Source organism: Lipotes vexillifer, unplaced genomic scaffold (assembly GCF_000442215.2).
Source record: "Lipotes vexillifer unplaced genomic scaffold, Lipotes_vexillifer_v1.1 scaffold777, whole genome shotgun sequence".
NCBI lineage: Eukaryota > Metazoa > Chordata > Mammalia > Artiodactyla > Lipotidae > Lipotes > Lipotes vexillifer.
This window is the reverse complement of record NW_006784423.1, coordinates 186,754-202,972: the sequence shown is the minus strand read 5'-3', so window position 1 is coordinate 202,972 and position 16,219 is coordinate 186,754. Positions and strand designations below refer to the sequence as shown.

The 16,219-nt window shown below is 41.9% G+C and overlaps 1 protein-coding gene across 1 annotated transcript in view; it reads left to right on the top strand.

Annotated features, from left to right (window-relative positions):
• The window catches only part of CCDC138 (coiled-coil domain containing 138), a 49,392-nt gene that overhangs the window by 7,724 nt on the left and 25,449 nt on the right, over nt 1-16,219 (top strand). Inside the window, 6 exon segments of the mRNA XM_007456837.1 lie at nt 461-619; nt 3,638-3,757; nt 6,440-6,517; nt 6,630-6,737; nt 9,208-9,375; nt 14,567-14,683. Coding sequence (XP_007456899.1) covers nt 461-619; nt 3,638-3,757; nt 6,440-6,517; nt 6,630-6,737; nt 9,208-9,375; nt 14,567-14,683 — 750 coding nt within the window.

Sequence of the window (16,219 nt, the reverse complement as noted above, 5' to 3'; positions counted from 1 at the left end):
CCCCCCCCCCCGTGAAGGCAGAGACCAGGCTGCCTGCACAGAGGCTGGAGGAGGTGATGGATTCAGGGTGGAGGGTGGAGAAGGTTTGCATAGGCCCGTGGGGAATGCGGGGAGGTGGGGGAGGATTTCTGGGCCGCACGGCAGCGCCTCTTCAGGTGTGAGGCTTTCTTTTCCAGGGGAGCTCAGCTGGCGTCGGGGCAGGGAAGGTGGCTGGAGGGCATCCCAGGCGATGGGAAGGGCAGGCGTGGAGGGCATCCCGGCGGGCGTGGGGAGTTCCACGGTGCTCACCTTGCTTGCACCCCAGATTCTCTCGATGGCTGTTGCTGCATCTGCGCTCACTTGGTTCCGATGCGTCCGAAACAGCGTTCGATTGAGCTGCCATCTCAATGAATGAGACTCTCACTTGTACTGCTGGTGCGTGTGCTTCTGAAAAACACTAAACTCTGCTCTTTCTATACAGTGTGAAACTGCAGCACAACAGGAATTTGCTGAAGAGCTTCAAAAGCGAGAACGTTTTCTGGCTGAGAGAGAAGAGCTGCTTTTCAGACATGAAAGTGCCTTGAATAAAATTAAAGGTGTCAAAGAAGAGGTTCTTACAAGGTTCCAGGTCTTGAAGGAGGTGAGCGCATGGCGCTGACTTTAGCCTGCAGGGCCGTTCTCTGCTTTGGGCTCCCTGCTCGTTCGCATTTGCACGTTTGCTCAGCCTTCCCGCCCTCACATTTTCTCCTGGACCAGTTGCAGGTGGGTTGCAAAAATCAGGGCCCAGCACCCTAAGTTCTTCTTCCGTGCTGTGAATTGCCTCAGAATGAGGGTGTTCTCCACACCATTGTTGAACAGGAAATGCATATGCTAATTACATAATTTAACTTAAAATACATACACAGTCCACACTCACTTTCCCAGTGGGTCCCCAGATTGTCTTTTATTGCTCTTTGTTTTGTTCTCTGATCAAGGAACTAGACGAAATGCAGGCAAATCTCATTGGTTTCTCTGGATCTAGAGCAATCCACGTCACCATTTTGCTTTTTCTGAGGCTTTTCTTTGAAGATTTTTGGCCTGTGGTCTTAAAGAGTGTGTCTTATTCTGTATTTGCCTGATTGTTTCATAATGTTTATATTCAGATTAAATATTTTTATCGAGACTGTCAGGTAGGTGGTACGGTATTGTTCTTTGTTTCCTATCGAGAGATGGGTTACTATACGTGCAGCTTATATAGAGGAGAATTTACTATTTGTTTGGAAAGCGCATGCAGTCTCGCGATGGGCGCCGTGATCAAGAAGAGTAGTCCCGGCCCCCAGGGTTCCCACGTGCTCCTCGCAGCTGTCCGTCCCCCCCCCCACCTCCCCGCACCCCCAGCAAGCACCCTCCCCCACCTCCCACTTTGCTGTCACCCCGCAGGTTTCTGAGTCTGTTCCTCTCTCCAGTCCTTTCCTTGTGCGTCCTTCAGATTTGAACACGGGATCACGGTTTCTTCTTTCATTTCCATGTTGCACTTGATCTCGTCTAGAGAATTGTTTTATTTCTGGCATTTTAAAGTTCTAAATGTCCCGATTATTTTCAATTTTTCTCGTGAGAATTTCTGTCTTTCCATTTGCATTCACTGGCATTTGGAATTCAGTTAAAAATCCCACCGTAGATCACCTAAGGGTTGGCATTTTTCTTGAAACCTAATCACATTTTTCTGGTTCTTTGTATGTGCAGTGAGTTTGGGATTGTCTTCGGGACCTTTTGGATATTATTAATTTTGTATAGATTCTGGATCCTTTCATAACACTCTGGAGAATGTTGGTTGTATGTATTCATTTCTTAAGCAGTGAGCCCAGTGGGTTGAGGCTGAGTGTTTTCTCACCGTGTGGGCTGTGCCCCCCTCGTTCTGTTTCCAGAGCCTGTGCTGTTGCTCTGGAGCCTGTCATGCAGGCACCGCTGGGGGTTCTCAGCCTTTGCTGTGATGCTCTGGGTCTTTAAGGTGCCTACGCGCAGGGGGGCTGTTTTTAAACTGAACTCCTGTCTCTGCCCCTTTGCTCTGCTGCTTTCGCCGGCTCAGGGCTGATCCAGATTTGAGCACATTCCTTGGCTCCTGGGGTCCCCCTCTTCCTGGTTTCCCAGCCCTGAAAAGCAGTTTCTCTCCAATTAGCTGTGTCTGGGGCCTGCCCTGGGGCAAGACTGCAAGGGAAAACGAAACCCGGGAAACTTCAGCCCCTTGATGGTTTCTCCTCCAGGTTTTCCCTCCTTTCTCCTATTCCCTGCCTTTGTTTCCCTTTGACATTCCTTAGGTAGTTGCTTTTTGTGTTTTGTGTATGGTTTTTAGTTGTAATTAGTTGTAATTGGTAAGAGAGGCAGAGTGCAGTGGGCTTATCCCTCTGGAAATGGAACCCATGTCATACATTTTTTTTTTTTTTTTTTTTTTTTGCGGTACGCAGGCCCCTCACTGCTGTGGCCTCTCCCGCCGCAGAGCACAGGCTCCGGACACGCAGGCCCAGCAGCCATGGCCCACAGGCCCAGCCGCTCCGCGGCATGTGGGATCCTCCCGGACCGGGGCACGAACCCGCGTCCGCCGCATCGGCAGGCGGACTCCCAACCACTGCGCCACCAGGGAAGCCCCATGTCATACATTTTTAATCTCTTCTGGAGGTGGAAGATTTGTACAGTGAGAATGTTAATCTAATTTTTAAAATACGTATAGTATATGTGACCATATCCTAAGTTATTTAAGGAGTCATTTAACGTAATAATAAAGTTGCATAAAGCTAATTTTTTTCACAAGCTTGGATTTTTAAACAGGCCAGAAGAATGAATGCTTGGATTCTCAGCGCTCTCCATCCCAGTTTTAGCCTTGATGTTTTTCTCTTTGGATTTGTCTGTATGCTACTTGTAATAAGTATAAAGCTAACTGCTTTATTTTAATGGAAACTAGATGATTACTTGAAAGAAGGAAATTAACTCAGTTTCTTGACTTCCTGTGGAAACTTGCTTGTTTTAATACATTACGCATAAATTTGAGAGTAAAAGGTGAAAGAAACTATATAAGTATTCACAATTTAAATCTAAAAGTGCTCTCATTTAAATGGAATTAGAGGGGAAATTGATTTTAATCATTTATAAAACTGGTTAAGGAAAGTCGAATAGTTTGGGGCTCAGGAAATTTTATTATGTATTTAAGTTTTTTGAGATGTACAATTTTAGCTAATTTATGAGAACAAGAAGTTAGTTTGTTCTGTCTGTGGAATATTACCTCTACTCCACAAGGGTAATTTAAACCTTAAATTTTAATTCACAAAGCTATGAATAATTAACTAGTCTCTGAAAAGGATCAGAAATCCTTCATTGTTTTATCATTCCATGATGTCAAATAGAAATTATTTCGGTGTGTTTCCGTTGTGGATTTTTCTGAGCAGAAGCAGAAAGTAGCCTTATTGCTAATTAATTTGTGTAATATGTTTTAATAGGTATTTAACATATGCTTTTAATGCTTTGTTATTAGTTTGGTTGATTATACAGTTTTTATAAGTCATTTGCATTATTAGTCGTTATGCTTAAATACACTGATTAAAGTCCATGTGATTCAAGGCGATTTACTTTTAATTAATTTATGTTCAGTGGCATTAGTGACATAGAATCTGTATTTTTTCCCTCCTAGCAACATGATGCAGAAGTTGAGCACTTAACTGAAGTTCTTAAGGAAAGAAAGAAAGAAAGCAGGAGGCTAAGGTTCTCTTTTGCTGCATTGAAAGAATTGAATGATAGCTTAAAAAAACAGGTAAGACCTATTTTATCTATATTAGCTTCTAAGACATTCTTAGAACTATATAGATTAACAGGTTGTAAGTCAAAATCTTAGAACATATTCTGGCTAGAGAAAACCTTGATTATCTGTATTTGTTACCTTTATTATAAAATACTTGCAAATATAAATAAAGTATTCTTAAGCCCTTGGTTTCTCATCATCTGTTCTGACAACCAGCTGAGATGTTTGACAACTTGAAATTTTTTAAACTGTTAAGAGCAATGACTAGATTAAAAACAAGCAAAAGAAAACCTGCCAACCTGGGTACTTTAGGCGCTGGTTTGTAGCTTTGTGCTGTTCTTGCACCTGCTGTCACACACCACTCTTTGGAGTGTCTGTGATGTGTTGATCCTGTGCTGGGGAGTGTGAGCTCATGCCCACTGTGTCACAGTGCGCTGCCCTTACGTATGTGAGTGCCGTGGTTTAGCTCCGTGCTTAATAATACTCAAGTAGCACCAAATCCTTAGGAGTTGTACTTTTTTCTTGCACTTCCCTTTGCCACCTTTTGTCTGAAAGATGTGAAAGTGACGGGCGCTGTGGACGAGGGAGAGGAGGGTGAGTGTGGGTGTTCGTGGGAGGGAGGCGCAGACGAGCAGAAGCGGGTGAAACTCGTCACTCTAGTGGCTAAGGCCTTGGGCTGGGGAGCTTCGTGGGTTCCAACATGTTGGTGAGTTCGTACTCTGAGAGAGCTGGGCTCCTGGAATCCCTTGGCTAGCTGTGTGTTCTTCACTACTTGTTACGACCTTTCCCCTTGGCAGTGATAACCAGGTCCCCCATTTCTCACTTCACCTGATGATCTGGCTTCTCTGAATCAGGTCTAACGTCCCACAATTAGCGTGTGACCTTGACTCACTGTTGTCTGGGAGCCTCCTTATCCCGGAGAGACTGCTTTTTCCCATCACAGTCTTAGGCGAGCACTCTTTTTTGAGAAGGGTTTCTTTAACTGCTAGTGTAGGTGCATTGTTGCCCATACCTGTCTCTTAGGTGGATATAATCCTTGATAATCTTGCGTGTCTTTGATGAGTGTGTGGTGACGGGAAGTGTGCATTATTACGAGTTTGAACCTATTGATAGGAGTGGGGAAAGGTTGAAAAGTTCACAAGAGAGGCGTGTGGGACATAATGAAGTTTAACACGGGAGTTCCAAAAGTAGTTAATAAGGCAGAAATGTAATATGTGAAGAGGTGACATCCAAAGCTGGTGAAAGATGCCAACCTGTAGATTCTAAGAAATTCTGTTAACCCTAAGCAGGAAAACCATATAGGCACGCTATTTTAAGACGCGAAGACTTTAGATAAAGATAAAATCAGAGAGAAATAAGACACTTTACCTTCAAAGAAGGAGCAGTAAGACAAATGGCTAACTTTTAAGAAGGAACTATCATGTACCTTATTTACATAAACAGAAAAAGAGAAATGCTCCCTTTCTTGTTGTATGAGGCCAGCATAACCTTGAAACTAAACCTGTCAAGAACATCACAAGAAAAAAAAAATGCAAGCCAGTCTCCCATGAGTACAGATGCAGAAATTTTTAATATCAGCAAATTGAATCCAGAGGTACACAAAAAGTGTAATACAACTCAGTGGACTTGGTCCAGGAATACAGGGTCATTTATCATTTGAAAATTAACACATCATCTGATAAAAGGAGAAAAATCATATAATTCCTTGTTTTAAAATTCAGCACCAACTCAAAGATAATAACTAGTAATAGAACTTAATTCTCATAGAGTACCTACCAGAAAAAAAAAAAAAACCAACTTCTGAATCACACTTAATGTAAGTTATTGAAATCTTTTCCCTTGAGATCAGAACAAGATAAAGGTGCTCACTGTTACTGTTTTGTTGAACTTTGTGCTGCAGTCCTGGTTAGTGCAGTGAGGAGAGGAAAGTCAGGGTCGGGAAGGAAGAAATAAGAATTATCCTCCGATGACATGATTATGCACAGATGCAGTAAGTATCCAAGTGAGCATACAGACAAGTTATTAGAATTAAACAAATTTAGGAGAATCTTTGGATATAAGTTCAGTATATAAAATATCAAGTGTATTTCTGTATATCAACCGTAATCAAGTAGTGAATGTTTATTGAAAGATACTATTGGTAGTAGCATCAAAAAGCATTGGATATCCAGGAATAAATCTAAGGAAAGATTATACATGTGTAAAACATGCATACTGAGGAGTGCAAAATGCTATTAAAAGCAACTAAAGAGGACCGAAATAAGTTGAAGGCTATGTTATGTTCAGGGATGAGAAGACTCAATATGGTAAAGATGTCGGTTTTCCTAAATTAACAGATACATTTGCTCCAATCGCAGTAATTCGTTGTGATATTTAACGATTTGTACACTTCTCTGTACATACATACTTCAATAAAAAGTTCAACTAAAAGACGTTTCCTATTAGAATGTATACATGTAAGATGTTAGGAGACTTGCACATTTTTCATAGAATGAAGTAAACTTTCTTAGAAACTCTTAATGTTTTAGGACCAAATGGTGGTTTTAGCTGTGATCTTCAATCATGGACGCTCCCTCAGTCTGTTATGTTATGTTGCTTGGTAACACAGACTAGATAAGACAGTACACTGGGAAAGCTTCAGTAGGAAATCGGCTTGAGGTTTGTATTGAAATATCTGATGTTTTCCTACTTTAGTTAAATGAAGTAAGTGAAGAAAACAGGAAGTTGGAGGTTCAGGCTAAAAGAGTTCAAGCTCGTTTAGATAATTTACAGGTAAGGTACCTGCTGTCCTCTTGAGACACAAGTGAAATTTAAAATGACTGCCTTTGGACTTTCTCACTTTTAATATAATTTTCTTTTAATTCACGGATCTGTACTGTCACAGAGGAAGTATGAGTTCATGACGATACAGAGATTGAAAGGATATCCCCACGCCGCTCACGAAGCAAACAGTTTAAAACGGGAAAAAGTACCAGTTTCAAAACCTCATAAGGTATGATATGATTTCTCCATTGGAAAGCCGGGACATTTTTCTCTTCCTTATTTTTTTTTTCCCTTTAGCAAACATTCTTCTTGGTGTGAAAGGATTCACTGTGATAATTTTGTAGAGGAGTATCGCTGTAATATTTCAGATACGCTTTTGTTTGCAAAAACAAAACAAAACGTTTAGCTGCTAAGAATATTCATGTGTAAGGCTTCTTGGGGACATGTGTTTTCATTCCTCTTGGAAATATAGCCAAGACTGGAATTTCTGGGTCATAAGGTAGAGGTATATTTAACTTTTGGGGCAACTACCAGTTTTCCAAAGTGGTTGTACCATTCATACTCCTGCTAGCACTGTGTAGACAACTTTGCTAAAAAGTTTGCTGTCAAGTTTTATGGCAACAAAAAACATTTGGTGTTTTCAGTCTTTTTCATTTTGACCTTTCCAGTGGGTGGGTAGTGATACCTCACTGGGCTTCAGTGGTTTTGATAAATGCTGTAGTTTTTCATAAAGTGAACTGGGCGGATGGCCCTGTTTAAGGATGGCAGTGGGAGCCCCAGCAGCAGAGGCGGGATTTGCCGTGGGACGGGCACCGTCTGGCCTGTGACTGGCCGGTGAGGATCAAGCAGGAGCCGCCGCGCTCCCAGCCCTGCGCAGGGGTCCACGCATGGGACCTCCTCGACGGGAGGCCGGGGGCCTCATCCGTCCACAGGGCCAGGCCTGGGGGAGCTGATTGTGCCGAGCTCTCGGGGCCCCCGCTTGGCGGTGCTGCGGGGTGTCAGCAGGGAGGTGCCGTGGCTCTGGGCCATGCTGCCGAGAGCACAGAGGACCTGGCCTGCGTCCCCTCCGGCACCTGCGGTGGGAGGTCAGCTCGGGGCGTGCTGTCGACGTGGGGCGGGGAGGGAGCCAAGCCCACAGCATTGCTGGCCTGGCCTCCACGTCTCGTCCAGGAGGAGCACGGCGGCCACAGCAAGGGCGGCAGCACCGGCCGCATGGCTCTCCCGGGAGCTTCAGGCCCAGGGCCCCCTCCTGACCTCCTGGGCCCCACGTTGCGCTCCCAACGGGGCTGCCCCAGCCTGGGGCCGCCCCGCCTGCCCTCACCTCTACCAGGCCCCGGCTGTGCGCAGAGGGGTTTAGTGGTTGGAAAAGGTCGTATTTAACTACCCCCCTCCTTTTTCCTGTCATGGATGCTGGCTGTGGAAAAAAAAATTTTTTTTTAAATTAATTCGTTTATTTTATTTTTGGCTGCATTGGGTCTTTGTTGCTGCGCACGGGCTTTCTCTAGTTGCGGCGAGCAGGGGCTACTCTTCGTTGTGGAGCGCTGCCTTCTCACTGCAGTGGCTTCTCTTGTTGCGGAGCACAGGCTCTAGGCACGTGTGCTTCAGTAGTTGTGGCACGCAGGCTCAGTAGTTGTGGCTCGTGGGCTCCAGAGCACAGGCTCAGTAGTTGTGGCGCATGTGCTTAGTTGCTCCGTGGCATGTGGGATCTTCCCAGAGCAGGGCTCAAACTCGTGTCCCCTGCATTGGCAGGCAGATTCCCAACCACTGCGCCACCAGGGAAGTCCCGTGAAAAAAATTGTTTAATTAAAAAAAATAATAATAAAGTAAATTGGAAAAAGTGGAGATTTATATTCAGGTTAGTCAAGATGATTGCAGTTTTCATCAAAAGTTCCTATTTGAAGAAAATTGAGAAGGTTAAAAGTGACTCTTGGTCAGAATAGTATAACTTTGTTTTCATTCATCTGATTCTGTTTTTGTGGATTGCTGTCAGCTTAATTTTGCCTTTTTATTAATTTGCTTTTGTATTTCTCTAAAATTAAATCTAGCATAGCTCCTGTTTAAGGAACATGTGTGATAAATGTTGAATTAAGTTGACTAAAAGTGATTTGAAGGAACACGGGAATCAGTTTAGTTGAATTTATAATTTTTTTACGGCAGTTTGTTCTTATTTTCCTCCCATTTTTGGTAGACTCTCAGAGAACAGGATTTCCAGGAAAAATTTTCCATACCCTATTTATAGAATGTTACGGTGTAAAGGAAAACAACTTTTTTGGGAAAAAGATTCTGAAGTTTCATGGTGGAAATGGTTTAGCTTTTGAGACCTTTAAATTTGTTAAAATCTATTAGTTATGGTGGTTCATGATCTTGAGTTAAGGCCAATTTTATTCTTCCCCATTATCAAACTTGGGTAAAGAATTTTAATGAAAATTCTCTCTTTTGGTTATAAGGTGCAGTTCTTTCAATTTCCTTGTTATGGTGGGTTTCTCCCCTTCTGTCAGCCAGCATTTAACGTTTCTAATATTAATTAGAGATATTTGATTTGGAATTGCTTTCATTTGGAGAAGATTTGTCATCCAATATGTGTTTTAGTGTTTTAGATAAATTATGCCATAATCACTTACCAAATTTAAAACTTGCCTTTGAAGTTTTAGGAGGCTATGAATTGAAAGAAGTGCTTGATTTAGTTTTTTTGCATATAGGTACCACTTAATGGACAAGTCTATGAACTTTTAACTGTCTTCATGGACTGGATTTCGGATCATCACCTTAGCAAATTGAAACGTGAGGAATCCGGGATGGATGGTGACAAGGCACAACTACCCACATCTGCTGCTCAGAGCAATGATACTCAGGAGAAGTGTGTGAAGGTTTGTTTTTTAATTTGAAATATATGACTCAGTAGACACGAAGATTGAAAAAGTGGTACATTTTACAAGAGAAAAAATGTTGAAAGTATTTTTGATAGAAAGTTGATTATACCAATAGTCAGTTCTAAAAAGATTCATTTCAGACTTAATTCAAATTAATTCATACTTATATTTTTTGTAACATGATGGGAATTTCTTTTTAAAGGCAGACCAGAAATTGAAAACCTACTCCAAAAATGGCAAAATAATTGTGTGTTAGAGTTAGGCAGATAATCAGTGATAGGAACAATTCCTGATACACATCATTTTAGGATTCAAATCGCACTAAAATAATTTTATTTTGCCTTTTGTCATGAAGGGTTAAATAGTATTTTCAAGGGGCTTCTCATTAACAAAGAGAAATGACCATTTTATTAAATTACAGACATTAATTTGGATATTGATACTCAGGATTTCCAGTCGGTATAAATTGTCATTAGAGATTGACGGTTGCATTCTACAAGAAATACATTAAAACTCTGAAGAGTGGATATCTAAAGTTGTTTGTTTGGTTTAACGAATTACTAAATACAGGCCAGGGTTTCATTTGAGGAAATTATTTCCGGTTTTCATCCTTACCTAAAAAGTTTCTTCTAAACGCTTTTTGTGCGAGGCAGGATAATGGCCCCGGAAATGTTCATAACCTAAGCCCTGGAACCTGTCAATGTGTCACATTTACATGGAAAAAGTAAATTAAGTACTAATCAGCTGACCCTCAAGTATAGAGATTAATCAGGATGATCTGGGTGGGTCCAGTAATCACGTAAGCACTTCAGGCCCGACAAAAGAGGCAGAAGAGTAGGTGAGACACTCAATGCATCCTCGCATCCTCAGTGGCTTTGAAGATGAGGCAGAGGGGGCTTCCCTGGTGGTGCAGTGGTTGAGAGTCCGCCTGCCGATGCAGGGGACACGGGTTCGTGCCCCGGTCCGGTCCGGGAGGATCCCACATGCTGCGGAGCGGCTGGGCCCCTGAGCCATGGCCGCTGAGCCTGCACGCCCGGAGCCTGTGCTCCGCAGCGGGAGAGGCCACGACAGTGAGAGGCCCGCGTACTGCAAAAGAAGAAAAAAAAAAGTGAAGTTTGAGTCAAACATTTTTTTAAACTTTTATGCTTCAAAGTATACTATCGTGAGAGTCAAAGGCAACCCAGTGAATGGAAAAAATATTTTTCAAATCAGATCTGATAAGGGACTTCCATCTTGAGTATTTAAACAAAAAGACCTTACAACTTAGTAATTAAAGACAGCCTAATTGAAAATGCTCAGTGCATCTGAATAGACGGTTCTCTAACACTCACCCAAATGGTCCATAAGCGTGTCAAACGATGCTCAGCAACGTTAGTAATTTGGGGAATGCAAATCCGAGTCACTTTGTTTTGTCACTTCACACCCCCTGGGATGGCTAAAATAAAAAAGCCAGATAATCTTAAGCATTGACCAAGATGTGAAGAAATCGGAACTCTCATGCGCTGCTGGTGAAAATGTAAAAAGGTGTAGTAGGAACTTTGGAAAATAGCCTGGCAGTTCCTGAGAAGATTAAATGTGGATTTACCAAACGAGTCAGCTGTTCCACTCTGAGGTGTGTACTCAAGAGAAACGCAGACGTGTGCGCACATAGATTCGTATGTGAATGTTCATGGCAACATGACGCACGATAGCCAACACGTGGAGACAACCCAGATGCCCATCAGCTGACAGATGGCTCAATAAAATGGTGTATGTAGATTGTGGAATATAATTTGGTGGTAAAAGGGGATGATGTATCCATGCATACTACAGCGTGAGTGAATTTTGAAAATACTGGAAGTGAAAGAAGCAAGTCACAAAAGACCACATATTGCGTGATTCCATTTATATGAAAATCCTGGAACCGTGTAAATCAGTGTAGAGAAAGTAGCTGAGTGGTTGTGAGGACAGGATGCTGAGATGCCTGCTAACGTTTAGGGTTCTTTGGGGGGAGGGTGATGGAAATGTTCTTGAACGGATTCTCAGGATGGTTTCACAACTCGCTGAATATACTAAAAATCACTGAATTGTACCCTTCACGTGGGTGACTCGTATGGTGTGTGAATTATGTCTCACTAAAACGATTACCAGCAAATTCACCACCGCCACCGTGAAAGGCGGGAAAGACACCGGGCCAGCACCAGGTGCTCCTGCTCCTGGCATCCCCTGGGTCCGTAGACCTGGGACACTCCACCTCCTCCCCCCTCCCCTCGCTTCCCCTCCCCAGCTTCATGCTGGTAACCTAGTGAACTGACTGACTGTCTCACACTTCTGATTTTCCTGCGTGCTTCCTCGTGTTATGTACCTTGTTTGTGACAGAAGCACTTTATACACAGTTCTGTGTACTTTATCTTGTATGCCTATGTGTGGTCCCAGTTGAAAGATTTCTCTCTGCAATGGAAGACTTTCCTTCCTTAACAGTTTTAAATACTGTAATTTAAGGGTGGGGGAATTAAGAATACAAAATGTTCCTGCGATTATGACCTTAACAGAGTAGGTGGTTATCAAATTCTGTTCATCCACAAAAGTACTCAATTTCGGGTGTCTGTAAGTTTTCAGTTTTGCTTGAAATTTCATTCTAGAAAATAACTAAGACGAGAAGGAAATTAATGAAGAGCTTTCAGGAGAAAATAGAGTCAGGTTTATGCTTTGAAAGGGTCGTGTCTTCTGTGACACGGCAAGAGGGTCGAAGAGATGCAAGAATGGGCCTGGAGGACACTTAGGAAACGCAGGTGCTTCAGGGGAAGGACAGTGTGGCTGTGAGCTGGAAATGGGCCATCTAGAGAATGTTTGGGGGGAAGATTGACGAGACTTAGTGATAGATCCCATATAAAAGGTGGACTCTCAGGGTTGGCGCCCAGGCTCCTGACTTTGCACCGGGATGAATGTTGGTCGCGTTCACTGCGAGTAGGAAATACGACACGAGATCTGGGTTTGAGATCTCCACTGTTGGTAAGTTAGTTTTAGACGAGTTGCGTTGCAGACACCAGAGTGCGTGTGTGGGTGTGGGTGTAGGTGTGGCTCCGGGGGCTGGGGCTCTGCGGAGAGGCCTGAGCTGGGCGTGTGGCTGTGGGGGGTTGTGAGTCCCGACTGGCTAGCGCTGAGTCGAGGAACTCCGGTATTTAATGGTCAGGTGAATGAGGACCAGCCAGCAGGAGAGAGTGGTGGTGGCCCGAGACGTAGAGGGGAGCTGGGTATCGCGGGAGCAGCTGGTGGCACAGAAGCCGGGGGGCTTCCAGAGGAGTGCGTAGGCCACATGTGTCCGTCCAGACTCAGAGGTTTATCTTTATACCTTATTTATCACATCTGGGGTCCAATTACATATGGTTTTATATCCTAGCTTTTATTATTACTATTTTTTTCAAACATTCTTTTCTTGCCATCTTTTTTTTTACATCTTTATTGGAGCATAATTGCTTTACAATGGTGTGTTAGTTTCTGCTTTATAGCAAAGTGACTCAGTTATACATATCCTATCCTTCTCAAACTCTTCCAAAATATAGCAGAGGGAGGAACACTCCCAAACTCATTCTACGAGGCCACCATCACCTTGATACCAAAACCAGACAAGGATGTCACAAAGAAAGAAAACTACAGGCCAATATCACTGATGAACATAGATGCAAAAATCCTCAACAAAATACTAGCAAACAGAATCCAACAGCACATTAAAAGGATCATACACCATGATCAAGTGGGGTTTATTCCAGGAATGCAAGGATTCTTCAATATACGCAAATCTATCAATGTGATTAACCATATTAACAAATTGAAGGAGAAAAAGACTTACTTCACTCTGTATGACAGACTCTAGGTCCATCCACCTCACTACATATAACTCAATTTAAAAACCCTGCAGAAAGTAGGCATAGGGGGAACTTTCCTCAACATAATAAAGGCCATATATGACAAACCCACAGCCAGCATCGTCCTCAGTGGTGAAAAACTGAAGGCATTTCCTCTAAGATCAGGAACAAGACAAGGTTGTCCACTCTCACCAGTATTATTCAACATAGTTTTGGAAGTTTTAGCCACAGCAATCAGAGAAGAAAAAGAAATAAAAGGAATCCAAATCAAAAAAGAAGTACAACTGTCACTGTTTGCAGGTGACATGATACTATACATAGAGAATCCTAAAGATGCCACCAGAAAACTACTAGAGCTAATCAATGAATTTGGTAAAGTAGCAGGATACAAAATTAATGCACAGAAGTCTCTGGCATTCCTATACACTACTGATGAAAAATCTGAAAGTGAAATTAAGAAAACACTCCCATTTACCATTGCAACAAGAAGAATAAAATACCTAGGGATAAACCTACCTAAGGAGACAAAAGACCTGTATGCAGAGAACTATAAGACACTGATGAAAGAAATTAAAGACGATACCAACAGATGGAGAGATATACCATGTTCTTGGATTGGAAGAGTCAACACTGTGAAAACGACTCTACTCCCCAAAGCAATCTATAGATTCGGTGCAATCCCTGTCAAACTACCACCGGCATTTTTCACAGAACTAGAATGTATCACTGTGGGGTCTTGATCTTTCAGCAAAAGGACATACTGTTGAAGCAGCATTCATTAATACCTTTTTTAAAGATTTGCATTATTTTTATAAGTTGACATGAATTAAGATATTTATGAAAGACACATATAAGGAGGAAAGTAAATATCACTCCAGTTACTGAAATCTCACTGTTAATATTTTTTAAAAACATCTTTTCTTACCTTTTTTTCAATATAAATTCATGCAGACATATTTTATGTAAGTGGAATCTTATTACACTTTTTGTAACCTGCTTTTATAACCTCAGAATATGCCATGGCAATAAATATAGATGCCATTATCATTTTTAATGGTTATATATGCACCATAAGTTTATTTAATCATTTAAGATTCAGAGTATGTTTTTATAGGTTAATCTTAAAATCCTAGATGTGCTGTTGCTGGGTCAAGGGGATAGATATGTAATGTTTCAAATACATATTTCCTTGTTGTGTTACATACGGTTTTAAAGTGAAGATTTTTTTGTTAGAGAACTCTTTTTTTTCTTTTGGAAAAAGATAATTTTTGGAAAGTTGTGATAATTGATTTCAGACATCTAAAAATAGTGTGTGTTTGTATTTTCCATCATTTTATCTTTAGCTTTTGCCTGTGATGACTGAGCAGCTACAGTGGATGCCTTTTGTGAATGCCAAGCTTCACGAGCCTTTTGTAAAGTTTATATATTGGTCTCTAAGGCAGCTCGATGCTGGAACACAGGTAACTGGTGAATGGGAGTCTATCTGCAAGTACAACCCTTTTGCTCTTGATCTTACTCTTTCACAGCTTTCCCCACGTGTCCTGTTCTGTTTCGGGACTTTTCCTCGCCACCCTTGCTTTGTTCACCACTTTCTCTTCTTTCCCCTTTTACTATCCTATTTCTCAATGCTGTAGGTCAGATTCAGGGTATAACATTGCTTTTGAGTTTCAGAATTGTGTAATAAGGAGTTTCACTGTGTTAGGTTATTGTTGAAACCAGCTGCTCCCCCCTCCCCGGCCTCATTATTTATTTTATAGTTTTTCATATTCTTCTGAAGGTAACAGAAATTGGTTTTTTGTCTTTATGCCAGTAAACACACACTAGCTAAATGGAACAGTGATTATTAGTATAACCTAATCAAAGAGGGAAAATTATTCCAGCATCTTATAAAATGAAGGGTAGGTGTTACCAGCTCATGTAAGGGTTATTTAATCCAAATATGACGTGCATATATAACCAATTGTGCTATGAGTTGTAGTAGGTTTGTAAAATGTTACTTTCCCAGTTAGTATTGATAAATGCTGTTACAGCTTTCATTTGGTTAAAAATGGAGAAAAACAAATTAGTGCTCGGGTAGCTTACTCTTGGTCCTGTGGAGCTCAGGAAGCACACGGCTAAACTGCTAAGTGCACGACTGGTGGTTAAGTAGTGGGATGGTTGAGGTTTAGGGAAAATGGCTTTCTGAGGGTTTCCTAAATATTTTGCCTTCATGGCGCACATGAGTGAGTACGTGAGCACGTGTGTGCGCGCACACGTGCATGCACATACATAACATACACACAGTTGACCTTAACTGTGTGTCTCACCAAAGTTATATAAATTATCTGGTCTGTTAATGTCACTGTTGACTTTGCTGTTCATGTGATGGTTTCTGAGAAAGGTTGGCTGAATGCTTGCTTTCAGCCGCAAAAGGCTAGACTCACGGAATTGAGTGAAACTTTGTTTTATCTTCCTTCCAAGAAGAGTCTTCTCATTTTTCTTCAGATAATTTGTCCTTGTCTTCAGATCGCCACTCAGTGCCACTCTGTGTGCACTGCCAGCCTGCACCCACTTTCTAGTGAAAAGTAGCATTCTTGCCACTCTCCCATTCGTTTGCTCAACATTTACTGATGGGTTTTTAACATTTTAGTTTTAACAATTGTGTAATTGCAAGTACTTTTTTAAAAATTAAGCTTTTTATTTTGAGATAGTTGTAGATTCACTTGTATTCATAAGAAATAATAGAGCGATCACTTGTTTCCATTCCCCCAAAGGTGACACAATCTAAAACTAGTTGCAGTACCACAACCACGATACTGACATGGCTGTAGTCAAGGTAACAGAACAGTTTCATCACCATGAAGGTTTCTTATGTTGCTTTTTAAATATATAGACTTTATTTTTTAGAGCGAATTTAGGTTCACAGCAAAATGGAGCACAGAGAGTTCTCGTAAACCCCTGCCCCACACATGCACAGCCTCCCCACTAAGAGTGTCCCACCAGATGGGACCTTTGTC